At 36.1% G+C, this 27,285-nt stretch overlaps 1 protein-coding gene and 1 long non-coding RNA gene across 3 annotated transcripts; one reads left to right on the top strand and one right to left on the bottom strand.

Annotated features, from left to right (window-relative positions):
- Positions 1 to 1,911: 1,911 nt before the first annotated feature.
- Positions 1,912 to 12,796, bottom strand: LOC141642412 (uncharacterized). 2 transcript variants are annotated; one of them, XR_012543302.1, is made up of 6 exons: positions 12,594 to 12,796; positions 10,143 to 10,223; positions 7,805 to 7,880; positions 7,202 to 7,451; positions 4,688 to 5,997; positions 1,912 to 2,081 (listed from the first exon to the last, which is right to left on the bottom strand). It is a non-coding gene; the product is annotated as an uncharacterized LOC141642412 (long non-coding RNA). The 2 variants fall into 2 exon arrangements; XR_012543303.1 differs by having other exon boundaries at positions 4,688 to 5,243.
- On the top strand, positions 6,088 to 7,071 carry LOC141626693 (adenylate isopentenyltransferase 5, chloroplastic-like). Its single transcript, XM_074440377.1, has one exon. It carries the CDS (start codon positions 6,088 to 6,090, stop codon positions 7,069 to 7,071), a length of 984 nt encoding a protein of 327 aa, XP_074296478.1.
- Positions 12,797 to 27,285: the final 14,489 nt, after the last annotated feature.

Below are 27,285 nucleotides of genomic sequence, written 5' to 3'. Positions count from 1 at the left end.
AATAATTTATAGGGTCATTTTGGGTCTGGTTACTTCGGATCGGGTTGTTTGTGTCATTTCTGATCATAATTTTGTCTTAATTAAGTCATTTTAAGTAAATCGGCTCACTTTCGGGACTCGCGTCGAGCATTCGGAATTTCGAATCATGTCAGTTTTGCTAGGTCTACTTGTGACAAGTATTTATAAAGTCAAGCCAATCAATTTATTTATTGAAATTATGACTTGGTTAATTTTTTGTGAACGTGAAATTTTTGATGCAGTTCTTATTATGTTATCGAGAGTTTTTGAAAATCACAAATTATAAAATAAAATGATCTTGTCATCCGGAATTATAATATTCAGGAATGAGGAAATATTGTCATAGAACTAGAGTACAACATGTTCACAAAAATTTTAGAGCGACGGTTTCTCAATAACGTTATTGAGAGATCGATACCCTGAGTTTGAAAGACTAGAATAATGAAGGGTTCTAAGTTGTTGGATCACAAGCTTAGATGTAGTTAACGACCTAACGAAAAAGAAATTAATAGCCGTGAAGGATGAAAGAATCTTCCTTATATATAAAAACAATAAGTCTCCTTTCTTACAAACTCTCCCCCACTTGTTTTTCCATCACTTACTCTTCCACTTGTATTATCTGAGAGTTTACAAGCTTGTGCTCAAAAGTGCCTGTCATAAATTAGAATTTGTTATTAACATTAAAAAAAAGGGAATGTAATCAACATTTTTAAAACACTTGCTTAATTTCCATTAGTCAAAGTTCATCCATTATTTTATTTTATTATAATTTCCATTAGTCAAAGTTCATCCATTATTTTATTTTATTATTATCACTTGCAACCACTTCCATGACTTTGCGTAAATTTCATTATTCTAACTAAGAATGCAATCAAGCTGATCCGAGCTCAAGTTCAAGATCATCTTAGAATTTTGATCTTGAGCTTGTGAAGCATAAAAAAAAAAAAAAAAAAAAGGAAATAGCTCGTATTCAATTTGAAAAAGCCTGAATCTCAATTTATATCTAATAATTAAAGCTAAATTTTGACGGTTTGAGAATAGAAGGCAATAAAGCTGCTTTAGGATATTGTATAAGAAATCATAATGGTAAAGTCCTTGTGTTAGAAGCAAAAAAAGTGCGGATTTAATAGTATTCCTCTTGCGGAAGCTCTCGCTTTAAAAGAAGGTGTTTTAGCCGCTAAACAGTTAGGAATCTCAAAGCTATTTCTAGAGGGTGATAATTTATGTGTTATTAACTCACTTTGTAGTACTTGACAAATTTCCTGGAAAATCTCTAGTATTATCAAGTATGTGAAATTCGACCTTCATAATTAATCATTGCTTTCGTGAACCTAACAAAGTTGCTGACTTCATGACTTATATTGGACATTCATGTCCAACTCTTTCGAGGTGGTTTGAAAGCCGGTGACTTCAACTTACCTCACACATTCAAAAGGATGAGATAGGTTGATCCCAGTGTCCTACCCTAGAGGATCAACCTAGTTTTCTTACCTTATCAAAAAAAAAAAAAAAAAAAAATGCGCCGGTCTGCAAGATAATTTATACTTGGAACAAAAAGGGTTTCTCTCTTCTTTTAGGATTCAAAGAGCGAGGTTTACCCCTATTATTAAAGTAGATCCGCTAGCACGATAGTTTACCCGTAACCAATTACTACAAGAAACCGATAACAGACTAAACAAGCTTTTGATTTGAGCTTTACCAAGCTCGAAATTAAAGCAGCGCAAATTCGGTGTAGTTTGACTCGGATTCAAGTTTAAGATCGGTTTGATCAACTTAGAGGCAATTCCAAACTCATCAATTTTTTGGTAAAACCGTTGAGAAATGCAAGAAGAATATAGATCCATATCATAGACGTCTTAGACACATCAATATCAGCTAGATTTGAGTCGGCTGTACAACGTAACAGAAAAAACTTTTCAAAACGCATAAACGATAAGTACAAGCTCCAATTCAATGCTTCATCTAACTAATACATTGATCGTAACTGATTAATAAATAGGAACAAATGAACAATGCTTCACGACACAACAGATGTATGAAGTGTAACCCTGACTCCTGATACCCTGTCAAAGGAGAAAAATTTTCAGCGGAAAGTTGTCGACTCTTTTTCATGAAGATACCGCCTCATACTACAACCGCTACCTACTGTCATCCAAGCATTTTCTTAATAACTCCTAGAGATAGAGGATTCAGGCGATCCCGTGTCCTGAAGGATAACCATTTCTAAACTATGCAGCAGTAATAGTACCTAAACTCTAGAGTGCGTATACGTCTTAGACAGTCAACCCGATAAAGGAGATTGTTAAGGAAAAGTCTCGATCAACTAACCCCCACTGAAAATTTCTGTCAGTAAAACTCTATCTTCTACGATGAGTTTAGTTTCGAAGAATTCAACCACAAGTCCACAACTAACAGAAAACCCAAACAAGGCGAGCATCTCCTAAAACAATAAGACCATGTCTGCCAAATCCATAACTCGTTAGAACACATCTCGAAAAACCATTACATTCTATTCGGAGGACATCTCCAACATATCCAATCCAAACCGTTTTCAATGCCTTTGAAATCATATCAAACATGTTTTATAAATCATTAATAAAAAAAACCAGTAACTGCCAATCGAAACATCAACAACATTCAACACACAGCAAATAAATTCACAAATATTTTATTTCAATTTACATAGTATATATATCTAAAATATGGTACGTTTTAGGTAACACTTGACCAAAAGCCCTTAGTTTACCACTAGGTCAGTGCCTTTAGCTTTCTTGGTCCCTTAGAATATGCTGTTTCTTCCCCAGTGAAAACAAGATATAGTTCTAAAATCAAGAGAGAAATATTCGTTCGAAACAAACATAGAAAAGTGTTTTTGAAGATTAGATATTAAATTATATTTTGACCAATAATAAGCATTACCTTTCGATGAGATAATACATATGTAAATTCACTCCAACCAGAATATAAGACTTATTATCATCCTTTTTAAACTTTAATGCCCACATTATTCGAGTTTTATTAATCCCTATAAGCAAGTTCTACGTATTAGCTTTGCGATTCCTATTTATCGTTTCAGCAAGGAATATTTCGGGTCATTAGGAGCCTAATTACTTAAATCTCCGTATATTATGGAGCCCTATTGGATGCTCTGGACGGTTTCAGATGATGATTGACATGATTCATTCCAGCCGACCCAAATCATTTTGGGACTAAGGCTCTAATGCTGTTGTATTAGGAGCGTAATTACTTCAGAGACAACCGACTGTAACAAGAGTAACGAGGGTACTCCGTGAGTTTTAAGGTTTCGTTAGTTCCAAATTTGTGTAGGCGCTTCCAACTTTGGAGTGTCGCACAACTAATAACCTAACTACAGAACTGATCAATGACAAGAAAGAAATATTACGAGTAATAGTGAAAATGCAAGGGGTACCTACCAAAGATCACTTCAAAAACACATTAAAAGTATCGAGGAATAGTGAAAATGCAAAGGGTACCTACCAAAGATCACTTCAAAAACACATTAAAAGTATCGAGTAATAGTGAAAATGCAAAGGGTACCTACCAAAGATGACATAAGTATCAAAATTGATAGTGAATCTGCAAAGGGTACCTACCATAGATGACTTTTAGAAAAAAAAAACTAAGTATTAAAAGTAAATAGTGAAATGCAAAGAGGGGTGCCATTTGTGCCAACAAAGGACGAATTGAGAACATAGTAGTTTGATTGTTGTTTTTCTCCTTTTTAAAATTAAGAAATTAACACGAATTCTCAATCCTACAAAATGAAGGAGTTGGATTACCTACCTCCACCTTGATAATTAAAAATTAACATGAAATGAGTTCCTACATGGAGAACCAAACAATCTTTTTCAATTCACATGAATTTGAATGCAGGAAGTCATTTAATGAGAATAGAGATTTTGTGGGGGTTTTCGATTCCAAACGTTTCCCGAACAAATAGTTAGATGTTGTTCATGAGAAATGAGAAAACGATCTTTCTGCAAATTGGAATTCCCACACCTTGTGATAAAATTTTCCACTATTCAGACAAAATATGTTGGTTGTTCTTTGTACTTCAACATCAAATGAAGGAACAATCTCGCATGTGTGGATGGTTACGACTCAAGAGTTAAGACCCAATCCAAGGTTCTTGAATTAACCAATTCCAATAGTAGCTCCTCAAAACGATATCATCCACCAATAGATTTTACCATAATCGAAACTCACAGGAAGTTTGATTCTCAAAAGGAACACTTTAGACATTCTAAACTACAAAATCATTTAATACTAGACAAAAGCTAAATTAAGACGTACACTGTTTAAAGTGATTTGCCATCACACGAAGTTCACTTGAACTGCTATGTCCAAGTGTCTTAAAATAGTTCTAACTTTTCACCAGGTAGTTGTGTAAGATAACGATAACAAGAGCAACAGCTATCGCTCGCATCAGTAGTCTATTATGAACTTTGAAGTCCCATTACAACTGAGATCTAAATTATAAGCCCAGAAAACTTTTTGCTTTATCTATATTATCAATGAGCACGGAGCCATAAAAGAATGTTATCTTCGTGCAGTGTCAAAGAAAACTACTCAACTGAGATTCTCTATAAAAAGGTCGATTCCAAGGAAACAATAAAGATCAACAGTTACATAAACAAAACACACTAACCTTCGCAGCCAATTAGGCTTAAAGGGAATTTGCATGATGCGATTAGTAGTCCAGCTGAGATTCCCGTCTTTTGGCAGCATTTATTTTCTGTAGGAAAGCTAAAAGCACAATAAATAAAATAACATACTTGTATATAAACAGGCATAAACCAATGCTTCACGGACCGTTCACTCCCCTAACTTACCTCAATTGTAAAGGAATGTTCACTAGGCCTAAGTTACCATAGGGTAACAAGGAAAGGCCGGAAGTTACATGCACAATGTTTACATCTTCATGAAACTTTAGGTAAGACGGTTTTATAGTATAGCAGGGTGTGAATCAAAGTTGAAAACTTACTCTTACTCATCATGCTTTAGGTTCTTACCTAAAACTCCATGAATCGTCAAAATTCAAATACATCATAGGTTCATAACCACCATTACAGAACAAGAAACAAACCCATCCAATAATATTTGAGAATCATATAAACTGCTTTGTTAAGTTTAAATGTCATGTAGACAAAGAAAAATGTTAGCAAACCTCATCCGGAGAACCCTTGCTTTTTCGTCGGGAGAATCTTGAGAATGGCAGGATGAATAAGACAGACATAAGGTTAACAACTTAGTATCCAAATTCAAAAAATCGGCAACATGTCCTTGAAAAATACCACTTTAACTTTAAAAAGAACTTTCGCTAGGAAAGTTTAGAGTTTACAGTTTAGAAGGCCACTATACCAAACAAGTCCAAAAGTTCATGGTGTAGATTCTATCTTATCAATCAATTTTTCAAAGACACAATTATTTGAAAATATAAAGTAATACTTTCAGCATGCAACGCGTCATGACAAGGCTTCATGCTGGAGAATCTATAAGACACCCCACAGCAGGACAGGTTCTGGCCATCCGCACCATAAATACCCAACCTAGCTAACATGTCTTGTTACACTTAGAGTGAGCGTTTGCCCAATGTCATTTCATTGTTCTGGAGCTCACGAAACTCACCTTCCTTCAGTGAAGAAGGTGACATTTACATAGCTTGCCTTTGCAACTGAAATGCGAGGCACAAAAAAAATCTGAGTTTTCTTTGAGGTGTCCAAATATTAAAACGCAATTGATACTGTATTTTCTACCACAATAAAGCCTTCTTCACCAGCCTCAGCTGAAGTTGGTAAGTTGAAAAAAAACCACAATTTAGTCTACCCCTTTCCGCCTAGAGAAAGAAACAGAAGCACTATATAGGTACTTCATCATCATCTATCGCAGTTGCTAATTATTGATCTTTGAGCGTTTGAACCTGGCACATTCACTCTTCAAAATCCAACGTTTCTTCTTCTTCAAAAAAAAAAAATACTCTCTTATATTACAATATACGACAACTCAATAAATATATAACTTGCAACTTGCAAGCACTATTTGCACAAAATGAATCGCTCATTCTCTATGTGGAAACAAGCACAAGCTCTCCTAAGTTTTCCAGGGGCGATTAACAAAAGCTCCATAAACTTTCAGAATCAAAAGAAGGTGGTGATTGTAATGGGTGCAACAGGGACTGGCAAATCAAAACTCTCAATTGACTTAGCAACCCATGTTCCAGGTGAAATAATAAATTCTGATAAAATGCAAGTTTATAGAGGGATGGATATAGTAACCAACAAAGCGACCGAAGAAGAGTGCCGAGGTATACCCCATCATCTCTTAGGAATAGTAGACCCAAATGCTGATTACACAGCATCTGATTTTCGCCATCATGCATTTCTTGCTATAGAATCAATCATTGAACGGGGTAAGCTCCCAATCATAGCAGGGGGATCAAATTCATTCATAGAATCCCTGGTGAATGATGATCCCTTGTTTGCATCAAGCTATGAGTGTTGCTTTCTCTGGGTTGATGTATCCCTACCCATCCTCCACCGCTTTGTGTCAAAACGGGTTGATCAAATGGTACAAGCAGGATTAGTCGAAGAGGTTAAAGCGCTATTTGATAACAGAACAGATTACACTAAAGGAGTTCGACGTGCAATAGGTGTTCCTGAGTTAGACGAATTCCTAAAGGAAGAAAGGAATCCTAATGCAGACCCACAATCCTTGGACACTCTTCTTCATGAAGCCATCGATCAAATTAAAGTAAACACCTACAGGCTGGCATGCCGCCAGCTGAAAAAAATTCATCGTCTAAGGGAATTACGGGGTTGGAATTTGCATCGTATAGATGCTACGGAAGCATTTCTACACCATGGAGAAGAGGTCAATGAAGCCTGGGAAAGGGTTGTCGCCAATCCTAGTGCGATGATTGTGGCACAATTTCTGCACAGAACCCAGAGGGGAGCTATGTCCAAACCACAAGGCAAACCAATCATTCCAATAACAGTTGCGCCCATTGTATCTTTTACAACCGCAACTCACTAGATGAGGTTCAAAGATTATCGTTCTTATAAAGGTTGAAAAGTTACCTCATACGAAAACAGCAAAATAAAGATATAAAAACAATACTTTCTAGAGATGTTGCTTTCAGTCTGTTATGGAGAGCCGTACATACCTTTGGAATCAGTTTAGAAAACAGGAGCATGGTGACTGCTGTATGATGGCGCATGCAGCAAAATCATCCGTACTATATATACTTTAGGAAAGTAGACTGCCTATCATATGAAGAATAACTAAAATAAGACTTGTGAGAAGGGTCCACAAACCATTAGACAGGAATCAGGAACTGTGGATCCCACGAAAATGGAGTGAGCTCCCTTGTTTCAAAGGGAATGTTTATCCTTCTATAATTTGCTTTGTCCCTCCTGTACAGGAGAATATATTAACAGTGTGCCACCTTTTCTGAAATGACTTTGTATTTTATACTTTGGTATATTTGTGAGCCTGATATTAACATTTGTGCACATTATCAACATATCACTATAAGCCAACCTCTAGTCACTAGTTCACTAGTTCACCTACTGATCACCTAAGACACCAAAGTATGCAGAGCCGAGTTTACAAAAATAAATTTCAGTCAATAACAGCCACAAGTGCTTTACATGACTCTATTAAAAGTACAACTGTCCCATTTTTTTCACAAATGTAGTTTAAACTTTAAACATATCAAATTTAAGCTCCATATTCTGACAAGTTTTCCAACACAAGTAAATCTTACCTCACATTATTGTCACTCCAGGTGCAAAAAGGTCTTCGCCAAAGAGAGGTCAAGGAGCACTTCACTGAAATGCAAACTGCAGAGGTTTCAGAGAAAGTGAATAACGTAACTGGTACTGTACACAATATCGATCAAATATTAGATTCAAATATAAAAAATGCTTTTAGTTCGAAGCTGAGAAGATAGTCACACATTTATTATGACTTGAGAAGCACAAAAAATTTTCTCATGTAGCGTATTAGTTTGACATAAGGACACTCCAAAAAATTAATACGGAGTACTAAATAAGCATTTGAAAAAAAAAACAAAGAATAGAATTTTATAAGAGCATTAATTTTTTTGTAACTAATTATGTTTCCTTTACTATAGGTTATGTCACTTTTAACCTTCGTTTAGGCTCTTGTGAGGTGGATTTAAACCAATGTTATGTAAAATGGATCCACAAACTAAAAACGCATAACCATATTAGTTTAAATGTAAAAGACAAACTGAGAAAGTGATAAAGAAAAACCCGTTTTATACAGACTTTTGTGTAAGGTGGACTTACACAAGAATTTATTTTAACCTTATGGTAGTTTGTAAACTATTTTTCGAGGTAAACTATTTTTCGAGGTAAAAAGTTATTATGTACATTACGACTGACCTAAGCCCTTATCTTGTCATATAGGGGAACCTTTATGACATACAAATATACAATAACATAGTTGAAGTTTTAATTTATTTTGTTTTGACATACAATGGGAGTATGGGGCATCTACATGTTTTAGGATGGCATTTCAACATTCATATGTTGTCCCCGTCTTATCCCAAAAATAAAAAAACATTGGTGTCCTTGTGAGTATCCGTACTTACTCATTCCTAGAGCTTTCTCCAAAATGAATTTCACATTCTAATGTGACAAACTAATAAAAACTTCAACAAGTTGGATATTTTTTACTATGCATTTAATCAAGGCTAAATCATCAATTACTCCCTTTTATAATGTACTTTTTCAAAATTACTCCCTTTCAAAAAAAAAATTTAAAAATTACACCCATAAAATTGTAAAAATTTTGAAATTGCTCCCAAATTCCTATATTTCTACTTTTATGACGAAAATGCCCTTGATTTATTTTCTTCTCCTTCTTCTCCTCCTTGTCTCCCTATTTTCTATTCTCCTTTTGTCTTAATTCCTATACACCGTTCAACCACAACAATCACTGTCTTTCACCGCCAACCACCACAATCACCCACTCTCTCTAAACTCCACCTTTCAATGATGAAATGAAACGCAACAACATATCTAATAACAAAATAATCAACAAATTAGCCGAATTAAACGATAGGAACCAAGTAATAAAACAAATAAGCAAGAGAAGGATAGAGAAGACAAAGAAGAATGGAAAATTGGAAATTAAGGAGAGAAAGAAGAATGAAAAAATAATATGAGAATCAAGGGCATTTTCGTCCTAAATGTACAAAAATAGGGATTTGGGAGCAATTTAAAAATTTCAGCAATTTTCTGGGGGTAATTTTTAAACTTTTTTTTAAAAGGGAGTAAGTTTGAAAAAGTGTACTATAAAAGGGAGTAATTGATGATTTAGCCTTTAATCAATTCATTTTTAGCTTCTCAATAGTGACCAATTTTTTTTCTTCAGGTACTTACGTTACTAAGCTGCTACACATTCTACAGCAAAATTAATACACAGTTTGAGCTTGAGGAGATAGTCTAGAGACACTGGCAATCCCAAAATATGTGTCATTTAGAAAATTTATGTCGAAAAAGCAGCCCACAAATACTCCTAACTAATAGCAAAGGGACCTATATGCCACCCAGTTATTATCATATCATAATATGCTGCTGAAAGGGAATATGTATATACAGTGTGGAGTGAAAGTGCAAAAGCTAACTCCCATGTAATACTTTCTAGGTTTTCTCTGGGTCTCAAATGAAGGTTTTCCAGAAGGTAGGGTGGCTAGAAGGACCCACTGAACAAAAACTTGTGCAGCCCTAGACCACATGAATCTAACTATCAATATTATGCTTCTGCCACTTCAAATTACAAAAGGTATGGCCGTATAGCTCCACAATATGACAAAAAAGATGTCTTTTTCTAAACTTAGATCATCTTAAATGGAAAGACTTTGCACCCTAAGGCATCTGACACTGAGAGCATCATTGAGTTAACAAATAATCCCATAATTGCCAATTCCATCAACAAAATCAGGGCCAATTGATCTCGCTTTTAAAGAGTCACGGATCAGCTTGGAATTTTCGAGCACGAAAATCCAGAATGATGAATCAGCGACTACATATACAGAATACATGAAAATATAAATGAAAAAGTTAAATGTTTACCTTCTCCAAAATTTGAAAATGTCGATATTCAGAACTTCTATCATCCTTCATCCTTCATTTGTGTATAAAATCCAAATGATACTGCACATGCCACAATGTTCAAATCAGTTTATAACTTATGACACATGAAAAGCATGTGTGATGCAAATATTGAAGTAAATCTCTCTCAACTAGACATCAAGAGATACAATTATTACAATAAAAGCAAGGGTAATCAGAGAAGTAATAGCAGACAAAAAACAATATGGCAACAGTTGAATCATGAAAATCAACAATTTCGCAGGGGAAGGAAGGGTTACTGCTGTACATATGGAGGCAATCTAGCTTAAACTGAACAGAGCTTGATATGTGAAAGTGATACATACAGCTTCAAAAATATCCCTACAGTTGCAACTAGGTAATGGGAACATCTATCGTGTACCCTGTGTTTTGTCGAATTCTACCATATACCCTCCCTTTTCTGGATCATCTATTATACCCCAAAAGTGAGTAAAAAAATTCTTCAAATAACCTAAATACCTACATGCGCCTATTTTGGATGTTATGTCCTAACACTTTAATTTATTAATCATCCTTAACTCGTGGAGTCATCAACATGATCATCATTTATCTTTCATTCTTTATTGACAACATAGAAAATCCCTTCAATAAATTAGCAATCCTTAGCAATATCAACCACAGATGACAACATAGAATACGGACCAAGGAATAGAACTAGCACCACAATAATGCTGAAAAGGACAAATAAGGCTAAACACACATAATTTCCCCTTTCCTGTTTCTGTCTCTGCGTGCTGAAAAGTTATCATGCAATGAGACTGGATGTAATCACTCCCAAAAGAGGAGCAACTATTAATTGTAGATACTTCTTATCAAATTTCATCTCCAGAAAGTAACAAAAGACGCAAGCTAATCAAACAGGCTACATCAATCATTCTCAAGCATGCACACCAAGCATCTATTGAACTGGTGAATACATGAGTTTTATATACCCCATTTACAGTAGTGCAATAGATACTATTCTGATTAGGTCACAACGACATGCCGGTGAGTAACAACACAAAGTATTCGGTTTCCAGGATTATTTTCATATAATATTACAGAATATAAATTCTCAATTTAGTCAATAGTATCATTCAACCAGCTTCAAATTCAAGTTTGCCTGCTACTATCACTACAGCAATCTGCATCATTGATTATGACTATTACAATAACAACAATACTACCCCCATGACTCAAAGGACTATAAAAAATACACGCAGTATTCCCCTGTGTTGAACATAGAGGTGTTTTTGGAAGACCCACTATGAAAACTTCGTAAAATTAAGCACTGAATAGCTACCGTTTCATGATTCAAGAAGAGCAGACAAATTAGTAACGCTTTTTGCTTTATTCCGTCATACTCCAAAAAAAAGTGAATCCTTGCCTTTGTTGAAAATGGAAATACGGATTAAAACTATAACCCGACTAAAAAAGCTAAATTGAGATGAAGACACTTATGCTCTGCTTTCATCATCATGAATACCTAGCTTGTTGGAGAAACTTTGATCCACAGATAAAAATGAAAGGATGCCAATCAACAATGCCTTTTGACCAATTAGATTCCCAAAAAGAAAAATTGAAGGATTTTATCATATCTTTAGGGAAAGTTAATTCGGGTACTAAGCACTCTTGGGTTGGAATTCTGTTGTTTTTGCAAAGCAGAATCCCCACATAATGGAGCAGACGTAGCGGGTACGCAGGTGGCAGGCGGGTAAGGGGAGGTATGGGTTTGCTGATTGAACTGTGCAGGTGGGTCGAGGTGGATGCTTTTGTACCACTGATGAGTGTACGGGGTTAATTTTAGGCGGTGGGTACAGGTATGGGGCACTATCCCCCACCCCTAATGACTTCCCTACAAGTAACACCTCAGTTACGAAAGGCTTCACATTACCATTCAAACCAACTGCTGAGAATGGCGAAGTGGATGTCGAATTATTCCTCACATTCGAAGCCACATTCACTATTATCGAAACCCGCCTAAACCTACCATTATCAACACCACAATTTCCTCTAATCACTCTTACTACTACAATCCCAACTCAAATTGAAACCACAAAAATCCTTCTGATTCAACCTACAATCTTTGGCACATTACAAGCATATCTATTTCTACGATGATCCAACCTATACCGTATATCGTCGACAAATTGCTGGTAGTTACTAAATGAGTTGACATACTAAAAATGAATGAACTTTTGCAATCAACCAAGATTCTACAATAGGGTTTCATTGCAGTAAACATTAATTGAACCACCAGTATTCATGCCCAATTAACCCAATTCCAAATATTGATTTTAGAATTACAGAATACAATTTATATAAAGACATATGTATTGAAATTAATACAATTACAGAATACAATTGTAAGTGTATATACACAAACTAGAGAGTAATTAAATAAAATCGAACCTGCGATTAACGGTAACTCTGTAAGTGTTGAATTAAGAAATGGGTATGTGTGATTTTAGCTACAAGTTTAGAGGGAATTCAATTGATCACAAATACTAGGAGGATTTTAAGGGAGCATGTGATTAGATTTTCGCCAATTCTTATCTAAGACGCCTTATAATTTTCGCCAATTCTTTTCTGAGAAGATTTTACCTTAAAACTCTCTCACACTCGGATTAAAATAGGGGTGAAAATAATCGGAATTACTTTTTTCACATACGGATTTTACTCTTTCACATACACTTTTTCATTAATTTTCCACATGATACCCTTTAACCTAAACCTAAAAAAAATAAATTTTACATGTACCTTTTCCATAAAATCGAATCTAATTGGTCTAAAAACTTTAACAATGGATTTAGTTTTTCAATTAGTGAATTAATTTTGTTGTTTTATTAATAAGTTTTGTTGAAATTGGTAGGGTTTACGTTTATCAATTGGTAATCCTCCAAACTTGCTGCAAGTATTGTAGATTTTATACATGTTTAAAACCACTTAATTGCTACTAATTTGGTTCCAAATTGTCGACCTGCTGCAACTATTTTTGTCCCAAAGTACCAAACACTTGATGGCACAAAAATGCATTCAAACAGTGGTGGTAAGGCTGTTTGTTGGTTACAAAGTATCAAACACTCCGTAACTTGCAGAAAACGAGAATGGGGGTCGGAGAAAGGGAACGCCGGGGTCGGTCGGAGGGAGGTGAAGAGGATAGGTGAAGGAACGGGAGTTGGAAAAAATCAATTAAAGGAGGGAGGAAAAATTTGACATGGGTATAATCGTAAAAGACGTATGTGAAAGAGTAAAATTCGTATGTGAAAAAATACAACCCAAATTTCCATTAGGTTGAAGGGTTTTCTTATTTATCGTCTCGCTTATATTTTATCGACTCTCTATTATTTACAATGACCAAACTACCCCCTCACCTATTTCACACTCTCCCTCATTATTTCACTTAGACACATATTACTCCTTTAAACTCGAAACACAATTATACAACCTATTAAATCGATCGTTATTCAATCTTAGAACCCCAGAAATTGGGCATTTATTTTCACATTCAAGCAAAAATATGATAATTTGTCATGATCTCATCATCTCCTGGTAGACGATATTCAGCCTATTGAATCAATCGATAAAAGTCTCAGCACCCCTATTGTCAATTCAAATTTCAGGTAATTTCTTTCGCCAATTCATTCTATAATCATGATTGTCTTAACTGAAGTTGATGTTGCTGTCAGTTTTAGAAGGAACAAGTTGCTGTCAGTTTTATATTGCTATTATGTTGCTGTCATTTGAAGTGCACAATGTGGAATTAAAATAAGCAGAGCATAAGAAATTGATCAAATAACTTCTTCCAAATAAATTGATTGGCTTCTAAATCAAGAAAGGGTCAAATACTTAACACACATTTTACATGAAAGGCTAAAGAGGAGGAGAAAATGACGAAGTATTACACTATTAACTCAACATTCGTGCTATTAAATCAATATAAAAACTACTCCTCAATCTCAGTCTTAGTTGATTCATCAAGTGTAAATGGATCTTCTTTAGGTGCCACGGAAGGAATTGGAGCTTTTGGTGGTCCTCTTCCCTTCTTGTTGTTCCTTGACCTTGCCTATATTTTTTTTTTTGGCAGCGGTAAAAATGACCAAACTACAATCCCAATTCAGCCCTAGCTTGGTTATGGGCAACCTTATTAAGACGCCGTGGTAAAAAAACTAAAGCAAATACAATGAAACAACGAAAGGTAGGACTCGATATCATGTAAGAGCCCCCGAACCAAATGATGCGACGTCTCCACCCTAGCAAGTTGAAGAAGGAACTGAAGACAATCAGAGGACAAATCCAAATGTAAAATATTACTATCCACGGCCCATCTCAAAACTTCTCTTATTCCAAACGCTTCAGCTTGGATAGCAGATTCAGCATTAAACCTTTTAGCAAAAGTTCCGTAACATACCCCATCAGGCGAATAAACAATCCAACCTGCAGAAGCGTGAAAAGATTCTACCCAACTCGCATCAACTTTAACACGGAAAGGCGCACAAGTTCCTTTTTCTCCCACCAAAAAGAACGGAAAATGATTACGAATATCACTCCTCAAAGAGTCCAAGGGATCGTGAAGATCATGGCCCAAAACGGAGGCTTTAGAGGAATGCGTGACTCCGCTTCCATAGCCGTCTTAGTAGTGCTATCATGGAACGCAAAGAAATAGTCAGGCGAAAACGATTTTCCCGAAAAAATAATCTCATTCCGTACGCGCCATAAGCTCCATAGGACGGAAAGAAACCGGATAATAAAATTAGATGAGTCATCCTTAGTGAAAAAATAATTAATCCAATTTATAATCCAATCCTGCAGCCGAACGGACGAAGCAAACTCGGTAGAAATACCTATCGAAGAACAAGCCCACAGACGTTTCACTAGAAAACAATCCCGAAAAAGATGTTCCAGGGTCTCTACCAAAACAGCCTCCCCACACCAAGGACACAACGACCCTAAGGTGAGATTGCGTTTAACAAATTCAACTCCTACCGAAAGTGAGTCAGTCATAATACGCCAAACAAGAGTCTTCCAAACTTGCGGACCTGGGAGGTGCCATAGTCGTTTTTTACAGAAGGCCTTTATAGATTGATTGATTCTACTACCATCTTTTAACGAGCTATGTGCATTAAGATAAGAAGCAAGACAAACCGCAACCCACCTTTGACCGAATAAATCCCCGAAGGTGTAAGCTTCCAGAAAATACAATCATCAGCAGCAGATTCACAAATCAGCATAACACAGATTCGACGAGCCCACTCAGGCTCAAACAAATCAAAGATAAGATCATGATTCCAGCACAAAGAAGGAGTCAAAAGATCCTTAACAGTCAAACTCACCATTGAACATGGCGGAGGAAACCCTAGGCTAGTAATAAGGGGCGGAGCAGATCCACCAACCCAACCAGTATTCCAAACATTAAGAGTGGAACGGAAACCAGCTTTCCAACCGAAATTTGACAAAATCAGCTCCATACCGTTAGATAAACTTTTGCAACCCCAAGACTGATAAGAACAAGATTTCAAAGACCCAGGCATGACTAGATCCTTGTTACAAATGAGCTTCTCATAAAAAACACGGCTAACCAGAGAGTCTTTCAAAAACTGAATTTTCCAAGCAAATTTACCCAGAAGAGCCTTATTCATACACTGAATGTTCCGAATACCGAGACCACCTTCCGACTTAGGAAGACTAATAAAATTCTTACTACACCAATGGATAGTAGACCTAGTTCTCGTTCTAGCCCACCAAAAATGTGACAATAAGGAGTTTATCTTATTAGTCACACTTACCGATACTTTAAATACCGATACGACATAATTCGATAAGGCAGACAAAACAGAAGAGATCAAAGTCAACTGATCCGCATGGGAGAGAAAAATAGCATTCAAAGACGAAATACGCCGTCTAACCTTTTCAATAAGAGCATTAAAAATAACCTTCTTAGACGAACCAAAATCAGTTTCAATACCCAAATACCGACCAATACCGTTATTTTGCGATATGCGTAAAACACTCAAACCCTCTTGAACCGAACGTAACGTGGTGCTCGGACTGAATGGAATACCAGACTTATTCTCATTCATAAGCTGGCCCGACGCACAGCAGAAAACGTCCAAAATCTTTTTAAGCTTAACATAAGCCCCCTCCTTGTCAAGAAGAAAGAATACTGAATCATCCGCGATTAGTAAATGAGAGAGAGGAGGAGCATTTCTTGATAATTTAATGCCAAAGATTGACCCATTAGATTGAGCTACAAGAACATTTTGAGAAAGGATCTCCATACATAGAATAAATAGATACGGCGAGAGCGGGTCTCCCTGTCGCAGTCCGCACTTAGGCTGAAATTGTTGTAAATGAGCTCCATTAACCAACACTTCATACGAAATTGATGTAACAACACTCATAATAAGATCAATCAAACCAATAGGAAACCCAAAACAAATAAGAGTACGTCGGAGAAAATCCCATCGGATACGATCGTAAGTCTTGCTCATATCAGCCTTAAAAACAAATCTCCCACAAACCCCAGAAGAATGCTTATTGATGTTCTGGATCGCTTCATGAGCAAGGAGGACATTGTCCCCAATATGTCTGCCAGCAACAAAGGCATTTTGATAATCTCCCACCAAATAACTCATAACTCTAGACATCCTATTAGTAATGCAACGTGTGACAACCTTCATTATAACATTACAGAGACTGATAGGTCTATAATCCTCCACCCTTTCAGGACTGTCATATTTTGGAATAAGGGCAATAAAAGTCTTGTTAAGCTCTTTAAGAACCAAACCACTATTGAGGATATTCAAAACCGCCGAAGTAACATCATGCTTAACAAAATACCAACATTTCTGAAAGAATAAAGCAGGGAAGCCATCGGGACCCGGAGATTTAAAAGCCCCGAGCTGAAAAACCGCACGTCTCACGTCTTTAGAAGTAAAAGGTTTTGACAAAAAATCTAAATCATCCTCCTTAACTTTAGTACTAACCCGTTGAAAGAGCACTTCAAAATCAGCCAGCCTAGGGAAAACAAGGGAAGATGACGAAGCATCAGCATTATCATCAGAAACTGGGTTATAAATATCATAGAAGTACATGAAAAAGAGATTCCCAATACATATCATAAGTCCAATTCCCCGTCAAATCTTTGATACCAAGAATAAAGTTGCGACCCGCACGCCCCTTAACCCAATTGAAAAAGAACTTAGTGCAAGTATCCCCCTCAACAGCCCATTTCATCTTCGCACGCTGCTTCCAATATATTTCGAATAAAAGCTAACTTCCTTACCAACCAAAACGGAGAAGTACCTACAAACGCAGTCTTCCAGTTTCTCTGAATCAGAGACAAGCACTCCTCATTATCCAAATTCCAAGACTCAATTTTATACGGCTTCTTACAAGAGTTTTTGACAAAAAAACATTTAAAACAATGGTAAAAGAAAACATTTAGTACCACTCTGACTGAATAAATGCCGTAAATTATATTGGTTAATTAACAAATACAAGTATGATTCTCCATTAAAGATAAAGACACTAATGATGAAAGATAAATTGATATTCTAACTATCACCAAAGAACTAGCACACTATGGGTATAAAAAGGCAGCCATTGTTGACTTGAGAAAATTTGAAGCCATAAATTGTTGAATTAAGAAAAGAAATAACTGGGAAATTGATGAATTAATAAGATAATTTGCCCAAAAAATGTGGAATTAAGACGATAAATACACCATAATTTGTTGAATCAATAATTAAATTAACCCAAAAATTGAGTTTATTAAGTCTCAGACATTAAAAATGACAAACTTTAGTATAATAACCAAGAATCAAGAATAAATCGAGGGAGAACGTGCCTTAAATTGCCCAGAAAAATGATGAACCCTAGATAGATAAACTTCAATTAGATTGTGGTTGGAGGTCGACTGATTATAGAAGTGTACGAGGGAGCGGGAGAGGGAGAGGGAGAGGGAGAGGGAGAGGGAGAGGGAGATGGTGTGTTATAATATTTGGTAAGGGGTAGTTTGGTCATTGTAAATAATAGAGAGTCGATAAAATATAAGCGAAGACGATAAATAAGAAAACCCGTCAATGTAATGCAAAATAGGTGGTAAAAAGCACGCAATTAGGTGGTTATTGATAAAGATGGACTCAATAAGTGGTAATTTATAAACTTTAGGACTCAATAGGTGGTAAAAAGCAAAAAAAACTCTAATTTTTAAGTTAAGACTGTTTAGGTTGTACATGGATGTTTAGGAATCTGAACTGTTGTTGTAAGTTGTATAGAGAAAACAACAGAACTCGACATTGTATTCTAGATACCCAACCAATCTTTTTCAACATGCTAGTAATTAACATAATGGAAAATTAATCATTGATATATATTATGCTGGTATTTCTGTACGCATGGTGGCTTTCGATGATTGATGTCTATGGTTCACTAGCTAAATTTTGTAAACATTTCTGTTGTTTTTGAACATTTTGTTTATTTTGCTTTGCTAGAATAAATTTGACTGACAAAATCATCATTTTTTTTCAGCGTTTATAGTTCTTACCGTATTCTTTCAAAACAATATTAACCATTTAATCCACCTTGAATTATAGTTCGCGAATAAAAATATCGAAGTTTTTATTTTGAAAATTTTCTTTTAGTTTGAATTAATTACATAAATCAACTGTGTTTAGTGAAATAATAATAAAAGGTAGAAAAATGACTGACACGGATGAAGTATAATAATAAAAAATAGAAAACAATAATAACAATAATCGTTGCAAAATACTAACAAACAAAGCAATATCCGTGGCAAAATACTAATAATCGTGGAAAAAGTTTAGTAAATTGTGGTCATATACATAACAATAAATATATGCGTATTGAGTAATAATTTTTTTTTTCTTACGAGCTATTTTGTCCTTAACGTCCAGTGCAATCACAAATTCGGGTTTGCATGACATCATTGACAACATAGTTAGTCTCGTAAATTTCACGGGTAATAAAACTAATTCTTGATTCAAACGGTCATAAATAAAGATGTACTAACTCCTTTCATTAATGCTATTGAGAGTAAGTTTTTTCTAAGACGACAATATACAAAAGAATACATAATACATGAAAATGTTCAAAATTCATATACAAGTATATTAACCTTCCTACAATCTATAAAACACAAACTTCACCAATATACGAAAAAAAATACAAAAAATCAAGTGTGACCCCACTTGATAAAAACTACTCATCAGATTGATAGTGGGTCAAGAGTGGTGGATCAAGTGAGGGTAGATCTATTAAAGGGGAGACAAGTGAGGATGAGGGTGTGAGCAAAAGTAGGAGCGCAGGTGGGGGAAGGAGTAGAAAGAACAATGATGATGAGTATCTTGAATTTTTGTATGAATCCAGGGTATCCATTGTGGAGTATAAACGTAAATATGAATTAGAGTACCCAATTTTGAGGATGAGGGGATGATGGGAGTAGAGGTTGAGAGTGTTTTTATGGTGTCTTGCTGCAATTGGCAAGAATTGGCTAACAAGGTTCATGAGGAGTACGTCGCGGTAACCGAGAAAACGAGTGAGGAAAATGTCAATCCTAACACTTGTTGGCCAGGTTCTACTATTACCTACTATACACAAAATGGACTCTCTGAATTTACTTGGCTAGAAGACAAAGACAGATTCGATAATATGAAATCGTCACTTGTCATTATCAAAATCCAACCCGTAAAGTCGAGTGATGATGATGAAGAAGATGATGATGATTGTTGGGCCTGATATTTCCGCACTATGTGCATGATACACTTCTACCCTGGCCTGACAATTGAGACGAAAGTGTCAGGGTAGCTCTAGGCTTGAACCAGGCAGGAGAGGTCAACGATCAAGTAAGAATATATTATTTGACCAAGTTAAAGATAATTATGGAGAATATTCCGGCTTTATTACACCAATTAAGAGACAATTATAGAGAAGATTATGTCATAAAGACCAAGCATTAATCCGGGTAGTGAAGAAGATTGAAGGTGCAATTAATGATGTCATTAAGAGAAAATATTACGCCTTAATTATGGAGATTATTCAGCAAATACGAAGACTATTATATAAGGAGGAGCCAAGACCATTCCAACGCACAAACCATCACCTTACAAGCAACATAATTATAATACTTAGACAAAATACTCTTATTGTATCTATTGACTTTACTATTCTCCATATACATAGTGAAACCTCTCCTGGCTTGGTGCCCGTGGTTTTTCCCAATTAAAGGGTTTTCCACGTACAAAATCTATTGTCTTAATCGTTTACTTTATTTACTTCACTTTACATACATTTTATTCTGCCCTGTAGTCTTAAACAAGGTAGTCGAGCTAGTTAACCCCGCAATAAACTCTATCCTGACCTGATTCAGCCTTACGCAGAATCCGCCCAAAACAATTGGCGCCCATCGTGGGGCATCTAGCTCATTAATATCTTTTTTCCATTTTCACAAAAAATCCAAAAAACACAGAAACTAAAAAAAAAATGTCTCAACCAACCGTGGAAGAACAATTGACTGCAGCACTACAAAAACTAGCAGAAATGGAGAGCCTGAAAGAGAAAATGGCTCAGTTAGAGGCTGAAATCTTGCAATTAAAAGAGTCCGAGTCAGCCTTAAAATTAAAATTAGAGAAATCTAAGGGATCGGGCTCCAAAATCCAACCAGGAACCCCATTCTCATCGTTTATCAAGCACTTTGATTTCTCAAGTTTTGGGAGTCCAAGTGGTACCAAAAACGTGATCAACGTTGAGTCGTTGATGAAGATCCCCCTAAAGATGATAAAGTTGATGAAGCAGGAGCAGCTGTCATGATGGCAATAGTCCAGGAAATCAAGAAGCTCAATGAAAAATTCAAAAAAAATACCTAGAGTCCCTGCCAGCATGGAGGAAGCTGCCCCTAAAAGCTATGTTGACTTGCCTTTCATAGACGAGATAGCTAAACTGGATCTTCCCAAGAAATTTGTGATTCTATTCATGAGGACTTATCATGGGACCTCAGATCCAAAAAACCATGTGGCCTTCTACAAGCAAAAAATGTTGGCTGCATCTATTCCAAGCGAGTTTAGGCAGGTTTGCATGTACAAAGGATTTGGAACAACCTTGACCGGTTCTGCACTGTAGTGGTATATCAACCTGCCAAATAGAAGTATTAGATCCTTTGTTATCCTGATCAACACATTCAACCAGTAGTTCACAAGTAGCAGGGATTTGGAGAAACGTTCCAGTGACCTGTACAGGATTACCCAAAAATCAGATGAGACCCTCAAAGTCTTCCTTGCCAGATTCAACAAGGAGAAAGTATTATTTCCCAGGTGTGACGTTGGAATAACAGTGGAAGTATTCAGGTAGAAATTACTACCCAATAGTGATCTCTATGGTGCACTGACCAAGTATGCATGTCATTTCTTCAAAGACGTCCAGGCAAAGACGCTTGCCTATATAAGGCTAGAGGAAGAAAATAGTTACAAGGTTGGAGGATCATGCAATGCAAAAGACTATGATAAGACGAACAGAAGGAGGATTATGATAAGCCGAACAGAAGGAGCACCAGCAGGGGAAATTACAGGAGTGGACTATATACCTGGCCTGATCAGTCAGAAGTCAACCTAGCACAACAACAACAAAGTAAGGCTAACGTTATAATACCACGGTTTTCTGAGCCTAGTTTACTCGGCCGAATAGGCCTAACTCGACCGAGTAGTAAGTCGTATGTTGTCTGGTCAGGTTACTGTCCAGGAACACTCGGCTGAGTAGTGAGATACTCGGCTGAGTAGGGTGTTCTCGGCCGAGTACCGACGAGGTCTGTCGGGATTAATTTTCGCGGTTTGATTAAGAGTGATTAAAGATTATATAAACATCGTTTAACAGTTTCTATTCATTTTACAAAAACCTAAACTACGTTCTTCACTCCTCTAATCACTCTTTATTACTCTCAAGGCACTTGATCGTTCGTGAGTCTTTCGTTCATCTTTTTTGCATCAATTTCGTCGATAAGTCACTCGTTCCGTTTCTTTGGTTTAATATTGTCTTTTAGGGTTTTGCCCTAGTGATTGGAATTGAGGAAATGAGTGATTTGTATATTTGTGATTATATTGTTGTGGTTATTGTTAGGTGAAGGATTCATAGAGGAACATTTTTAGCTTCTACTGTATACTCATGATTTAGATCAGTGATAAGGCAGGGTTTCCCTACTCAGTTGCCTGTTTAATTGATTTAAGATGGTTTATTGTGGTATTGGCATGGTTAGTATCGTTGTTGGAATTGCCTTTCTTGGTTGTTGGAAACGTTGTTGTTTGTTTATGTTTGCGAGGTGCGTCCTTAGCTGAGTGGAGTCATTTTTTGGAATGGCTTCACGCCTTTGATTTGCCCCTTGTGGTTCATCTCACGGGGGGGGGGAGGGAGTGTGCACATTAATGGAGATATGGGTTGTTGCTCGTTGCGATGAGCGGCTTAGGTGGGCAAGGTTGCGGTCCCCCACTGGCGGTGAGGATTATCTGTCACGACGGGTAATCTGGCAGGGCTACACACTTAAGTGTATAACCGGATATTGGATATGATTGGAGTTGGAGAATGGTTATACAGTTGTTTGACTTGGTTGTTTCCTTGTGATTAGCTTATCTTGATTATTCGGTGAACTGACCCCGTTGTGTTTTATAAAACTGTGGTGATCCATTCGAGGATGGTGAACAGATTGTGACAGGTGATGATTACATTTAGCTATGGGGATGAGGATGGGATGTCAACACTTTGAGTCTAGCTTCCGCTGTCACGAGTTTAGATACTTTTTTTGATGTATTGAGATTTATATACTTTTACTTTGATTTCACTTAAGACGATGTATTCACTAAACTGTATACTTTAATAATTGTTCTTGAATGGTTACTTTCGATATACTAGCCCCGGGCAAGCGAGATGGTAGCATCTTCATATGATAGGGTGAACCTTGGTCAGGCACCTTGACAGGGCCGTCTCGGGGTTTTAGGGGACCCTGTGCAAATTTATAATTTGGGGCCCTCGACAATTTCACCGTGTTGAAATTACGTATCTTGATTTTTCTTTTTTTTTGCACAACGACTCTAATAACATAATTTAAATTTTTTAAATCTCATGTCCGAGTTTTGACTGGTTTTAAATACTTAATAAACTAAAAACAGCACTAAAAAAAGACTATTAACTAGATTAAAAGAAATATATAAATCAAATTACAAAGAGGAACTGAACATAATCTTCAAAAACAAAAGAACATAATTAAAAAGAGAGTAGCAAGAATTAAGAAACATTAATAAGTAACTTACCTAAATAATACAGGAGGAAAACAAAATATTAGTGTTGATAAATGCAATTTTTCTACCTCTCGTCTTGAAAAATTTGCCAATCAACAATGTTTATCTCGTTTGTAAGTTCACTCACAAATTTTATGGAGTACTAGCATTTTTCTTTACTGATTGCTTGTGTTTGTTTTTTTCCTATGAAAAGTATTTGTTATAGTAATTAATTCAGAAGGTAGTAAATGAGGAAATTAAACCAATTCTAACGTAATTGTGCTATGCAAGATTTTGGGAATAAATTTTTGGAAATTTGTTATAAATATGGAAAATTGAATGCTAGTTTTTGGAAATCCCAATAAAATAAATGAGGAAATTATATGTTGCTTAATATTTAATTGCATTAATTTACTTTCCACAATTTTTTTCTCTTCCAAGATTATAACAGACCGCTGATTTTGGACCAAAAATTTGGGGGCCCTGTGCGCCCGCACGGCCCGCACAGGCCCAAAGACGCCCTGCGCCTTGATATATGGGGGTGTTACAAAGTGGTATCAGAGCGACGATTTTGGAATCTAAAACAAATGAACCAAATGAATATAGGGTGTCTAAATAAAATGAACCCGGGTAGGAATTGTTTGGAGCTACCGCAAAGGTTTGGGTGACATTCTAAAACCGCAAATTTTCCTTACAATTTCGAGCCGGTCACTACGGGGATGTCTTGGGATTTGTTATTTGTAATTCGTTGTTGTTGCGTGATAGAGTGGATGTGATTGTTGGCTTGGAAATTTTATATGATATGGAAAAGATGAAGGATATGATGTGATATGGCGTAAAGGTGAACATGACTTATAACATGCATGTATATTGTGTGTTGTGTTTGATTTACATGTTGGTATGATAAGAGCTCATTTAGTATACTGGTTTTAGAGATATTAAGTTGTTATTGTTTGCATTGTTGTTGTTTAAGTTGTTTGGATAAGAAAGATTGATTTGTAAGAAGTCCGATTTTGAGAAGGTTGTCTTTATAGGGTCATAAGTTTAGTTCTAGGAATGATATTGATGTTATTCCAATTGGAGGTGATAGCTTGTCCTCTAACGATTCTAACGATAGGTCACACGCCCAAAATGACCAAGAAACGAGTGAGATACGACTGGTTTACGAAAACTAGACGTTGTTGAGATTTGTGCAGGAACTCGGTCGAGTAACTTGCGTATTCGGCCGAGTAATCTTTCTGTGATAATTTGGGTCAACTTCTGGAGTCGATAACTCGTCTGAGTTGTATAGTTACTCGACCGAGTACGTCATGTACTCAACCGAGTACCTCTTTGGACGGTTGTTTTGAGTCGGCAGCTATGTTATTACATTTGTTTTGAGTCGTATGGTATGTGCACACGTATGTCTTGGGTGTTAAAACATTCTTTTACATATGTGACGGGCTTGATACGTAAGTTTCCAGATACTATGAGGTGGAAAATACCAGCTTATGTAGGATATGTGTTTGGTGGGGAGGACATGGGTACACGTGATTGTGATGGATAGTGGAAAGAATAAGCGAAGTTGACGATTTATTGAGATAATTAAGGAGCACATTCTGTGAGCCATGGTGAGTGAATTAGTCGTTGGCTTAAGTGATGTAGTGATGACCGTATATGGTCGAGTGATGATGAGAGAGGCAAGGTAAATTCGAGGAATGTGAGAAAGAAAAGTTTGAAATGAGGGATGAGTAAATTATGTTAATTTGGGATATATAATGATTTCTGGAGAGAGATGATTATGACGATGTTGGGTGAGTAGATGTGTAATTGAAGATTTTGGAAGAAAGAAAAATTGGTGTCTAGTGAGCTTAGATTGAGGGATGCTGCAATGAAGAATTGTATGTAGTAGTCGTTATGGAGATTTGTATTACTAGAAGGTGAGCCTAGTGTATAATCATTTGGGAGGTCACGGGATGAAGTGAATCTTGGTTTTCTAGAATTATTAAAAGAAGATGTAATCAATTAAGGAGAAATCATTGAGTGGGTGGATCTATCGGTGGGGATAATGAGTGAGAAGTATGATGAGAGGGATTGTTGATAAGAAATGAATGAAAGATAATGATATAGGCTAATGGAATTTGATTTTTGGAGGTAATGGGAAGAGAAGAATGATGGTAAGTTGACTGAATGTTCACAAGAATTAGGGGACACGAAAGTAAGGAATCATGGAATTGTGTGATACTATCATGAGGGTGTGAGTTAAGGAATATATATAAATTGCAGGGCGACTTGTTAGTCATGAGTTTTGAGGAATTAAAGAAGTAAGAAGTTGGTAGAGCATTTGTATGGTACGAGACTATGGTGGTGAGCTAGGCGACGATATAATTAAGGATAAAATTTGAATAGTTGTTGAGGTAATTTTGTTTATGGATTTGAGGTTCAATATTTGGGTGTAATATCCCGGAAAAAAAAAGACTAATATTAAATAATATAGTCATATGATATATTAAGAGTTAGAATTAAAGCCTTTATTTATCTATATAGACTGATAGTTTGGACTCTATATAATTTTCGTTTAAATATAATCACCCGAATTAGAACCTATCTGTCTCGACCGAGTTTCTCTTTAAGAGTGTCTTATAACACACATTTTGATACGTAATGTTACTTAGAGCTTAATAATGATATGATCTTTTATAAAAATATGTATCTGTATATAATTATTGTTATCTTATTATACAAGGAGGCCTTGTATTTAAGTAGAAAATTTTGCTTTGACTTACATGCTATAAGCCATGTCATCTTTGTCATTGATTAGTAATTGCCACGTATGGCTTTTAAAAGATAACTCAGGTCCTTAATTAATTAAATGCCTATCTAGATATATATACATACATGAAGATCGTAATAAGGCTATTATCTTTAGAGTAGAGCCCTTGAGTCGTCGTTAGTACACGACACAACAAAAATGGAAATAGGAGGGAAACCGTGTAATCTTCACTTAGAACTATTTTACACTCGTATGAGGTATGATTTCGGAATCCTTTGTCGATATAAGTAATTATTTACCTTTATTTATCTTGAAATAAGAGATTAGAAATAATCCGTTATATTAGTTTTATTGTAAATTTTATTTTGTGATTGTTATACTGCTCACATGTTATATAGGTTATCGTCTTATAAGAATATTTTTGTGATAAGGTTACTATTGTCATATTGCATAATTGGCCAATTGTAGCATTCGGAATACGATTATTGGTTTGAGATGACATTATAGGAGAATAAAAACTGTGTACACAGTAGGAGCGTTGGCTCCATACAAAGGAGCAACGTTGGTACTATAGACGTTGGCTCCAGGGCGTTGGCCCATAGTAAAAAGGGAGTATTAGCTCCAGGGCGTTGGCCCATATTAAAAAGGGAGCATTAGCTCCAGGGCGTTGACCCATAGTAAAAAGGGAGCGTTAGCTCCAGGGCGTTGGCCCATGAGAAAAAAGGTAATGTCTATATCTCTTCAGTAATGGTATACCGGTATTAGTGTCATATGAATATATATTCTGTTGATATGGTAGTCATATAATGTTTTTGGGATACCGGGTTGGTTCCTGGCATGGAATGCTGTATTTTGGTAAGTTATTTTATTGGATGATATATGGTAATAAGGAGAATTCTATTGAATAAAGAATATGACATAAGGCCGGTGGAGGGAACTGGAGTCATACTCAGCCTGTGGTTGGCTGATTCCGTTACGTTCACTCTTTTTCAGGTACAGGTATCGGGGAAGGTCAAGTGTGAGAAATTGACATTATAGAGGATAATAAGTATAAGTTGTAAATAGTTTTAAG

The sequence above is a fragment of the Silene latifolia genome, chromosome 2 (genome assembly GCF_048544455.1).
Source record: "Silene latifolia isolate original U9 population chromosome 2, ASM4854445v1, whole genome shotgun sequence".
In the NCBI taxonomy this organism is placed as follows: Eukaryota; Viridiplantae; Streptophyta; class Magnoliopsida; order Caryophyllales; family Caryophyllaceae; genus Silene; species Silene latifolia.
Note: the sequence above shows the minus strand (reverse complement) of the source record. Positions and strands in the feature narration are given on the sequence as shown.

Excerpts from the sequence above, each read along its gene's own strand:
- LOC141626693 (XM_074440377.1), top strand. The coding sequence starts at position 6,088 with ATGAATCGCTCATTCTCTATGTGGAAACAAGCACAAGCTCTCCTAAGT.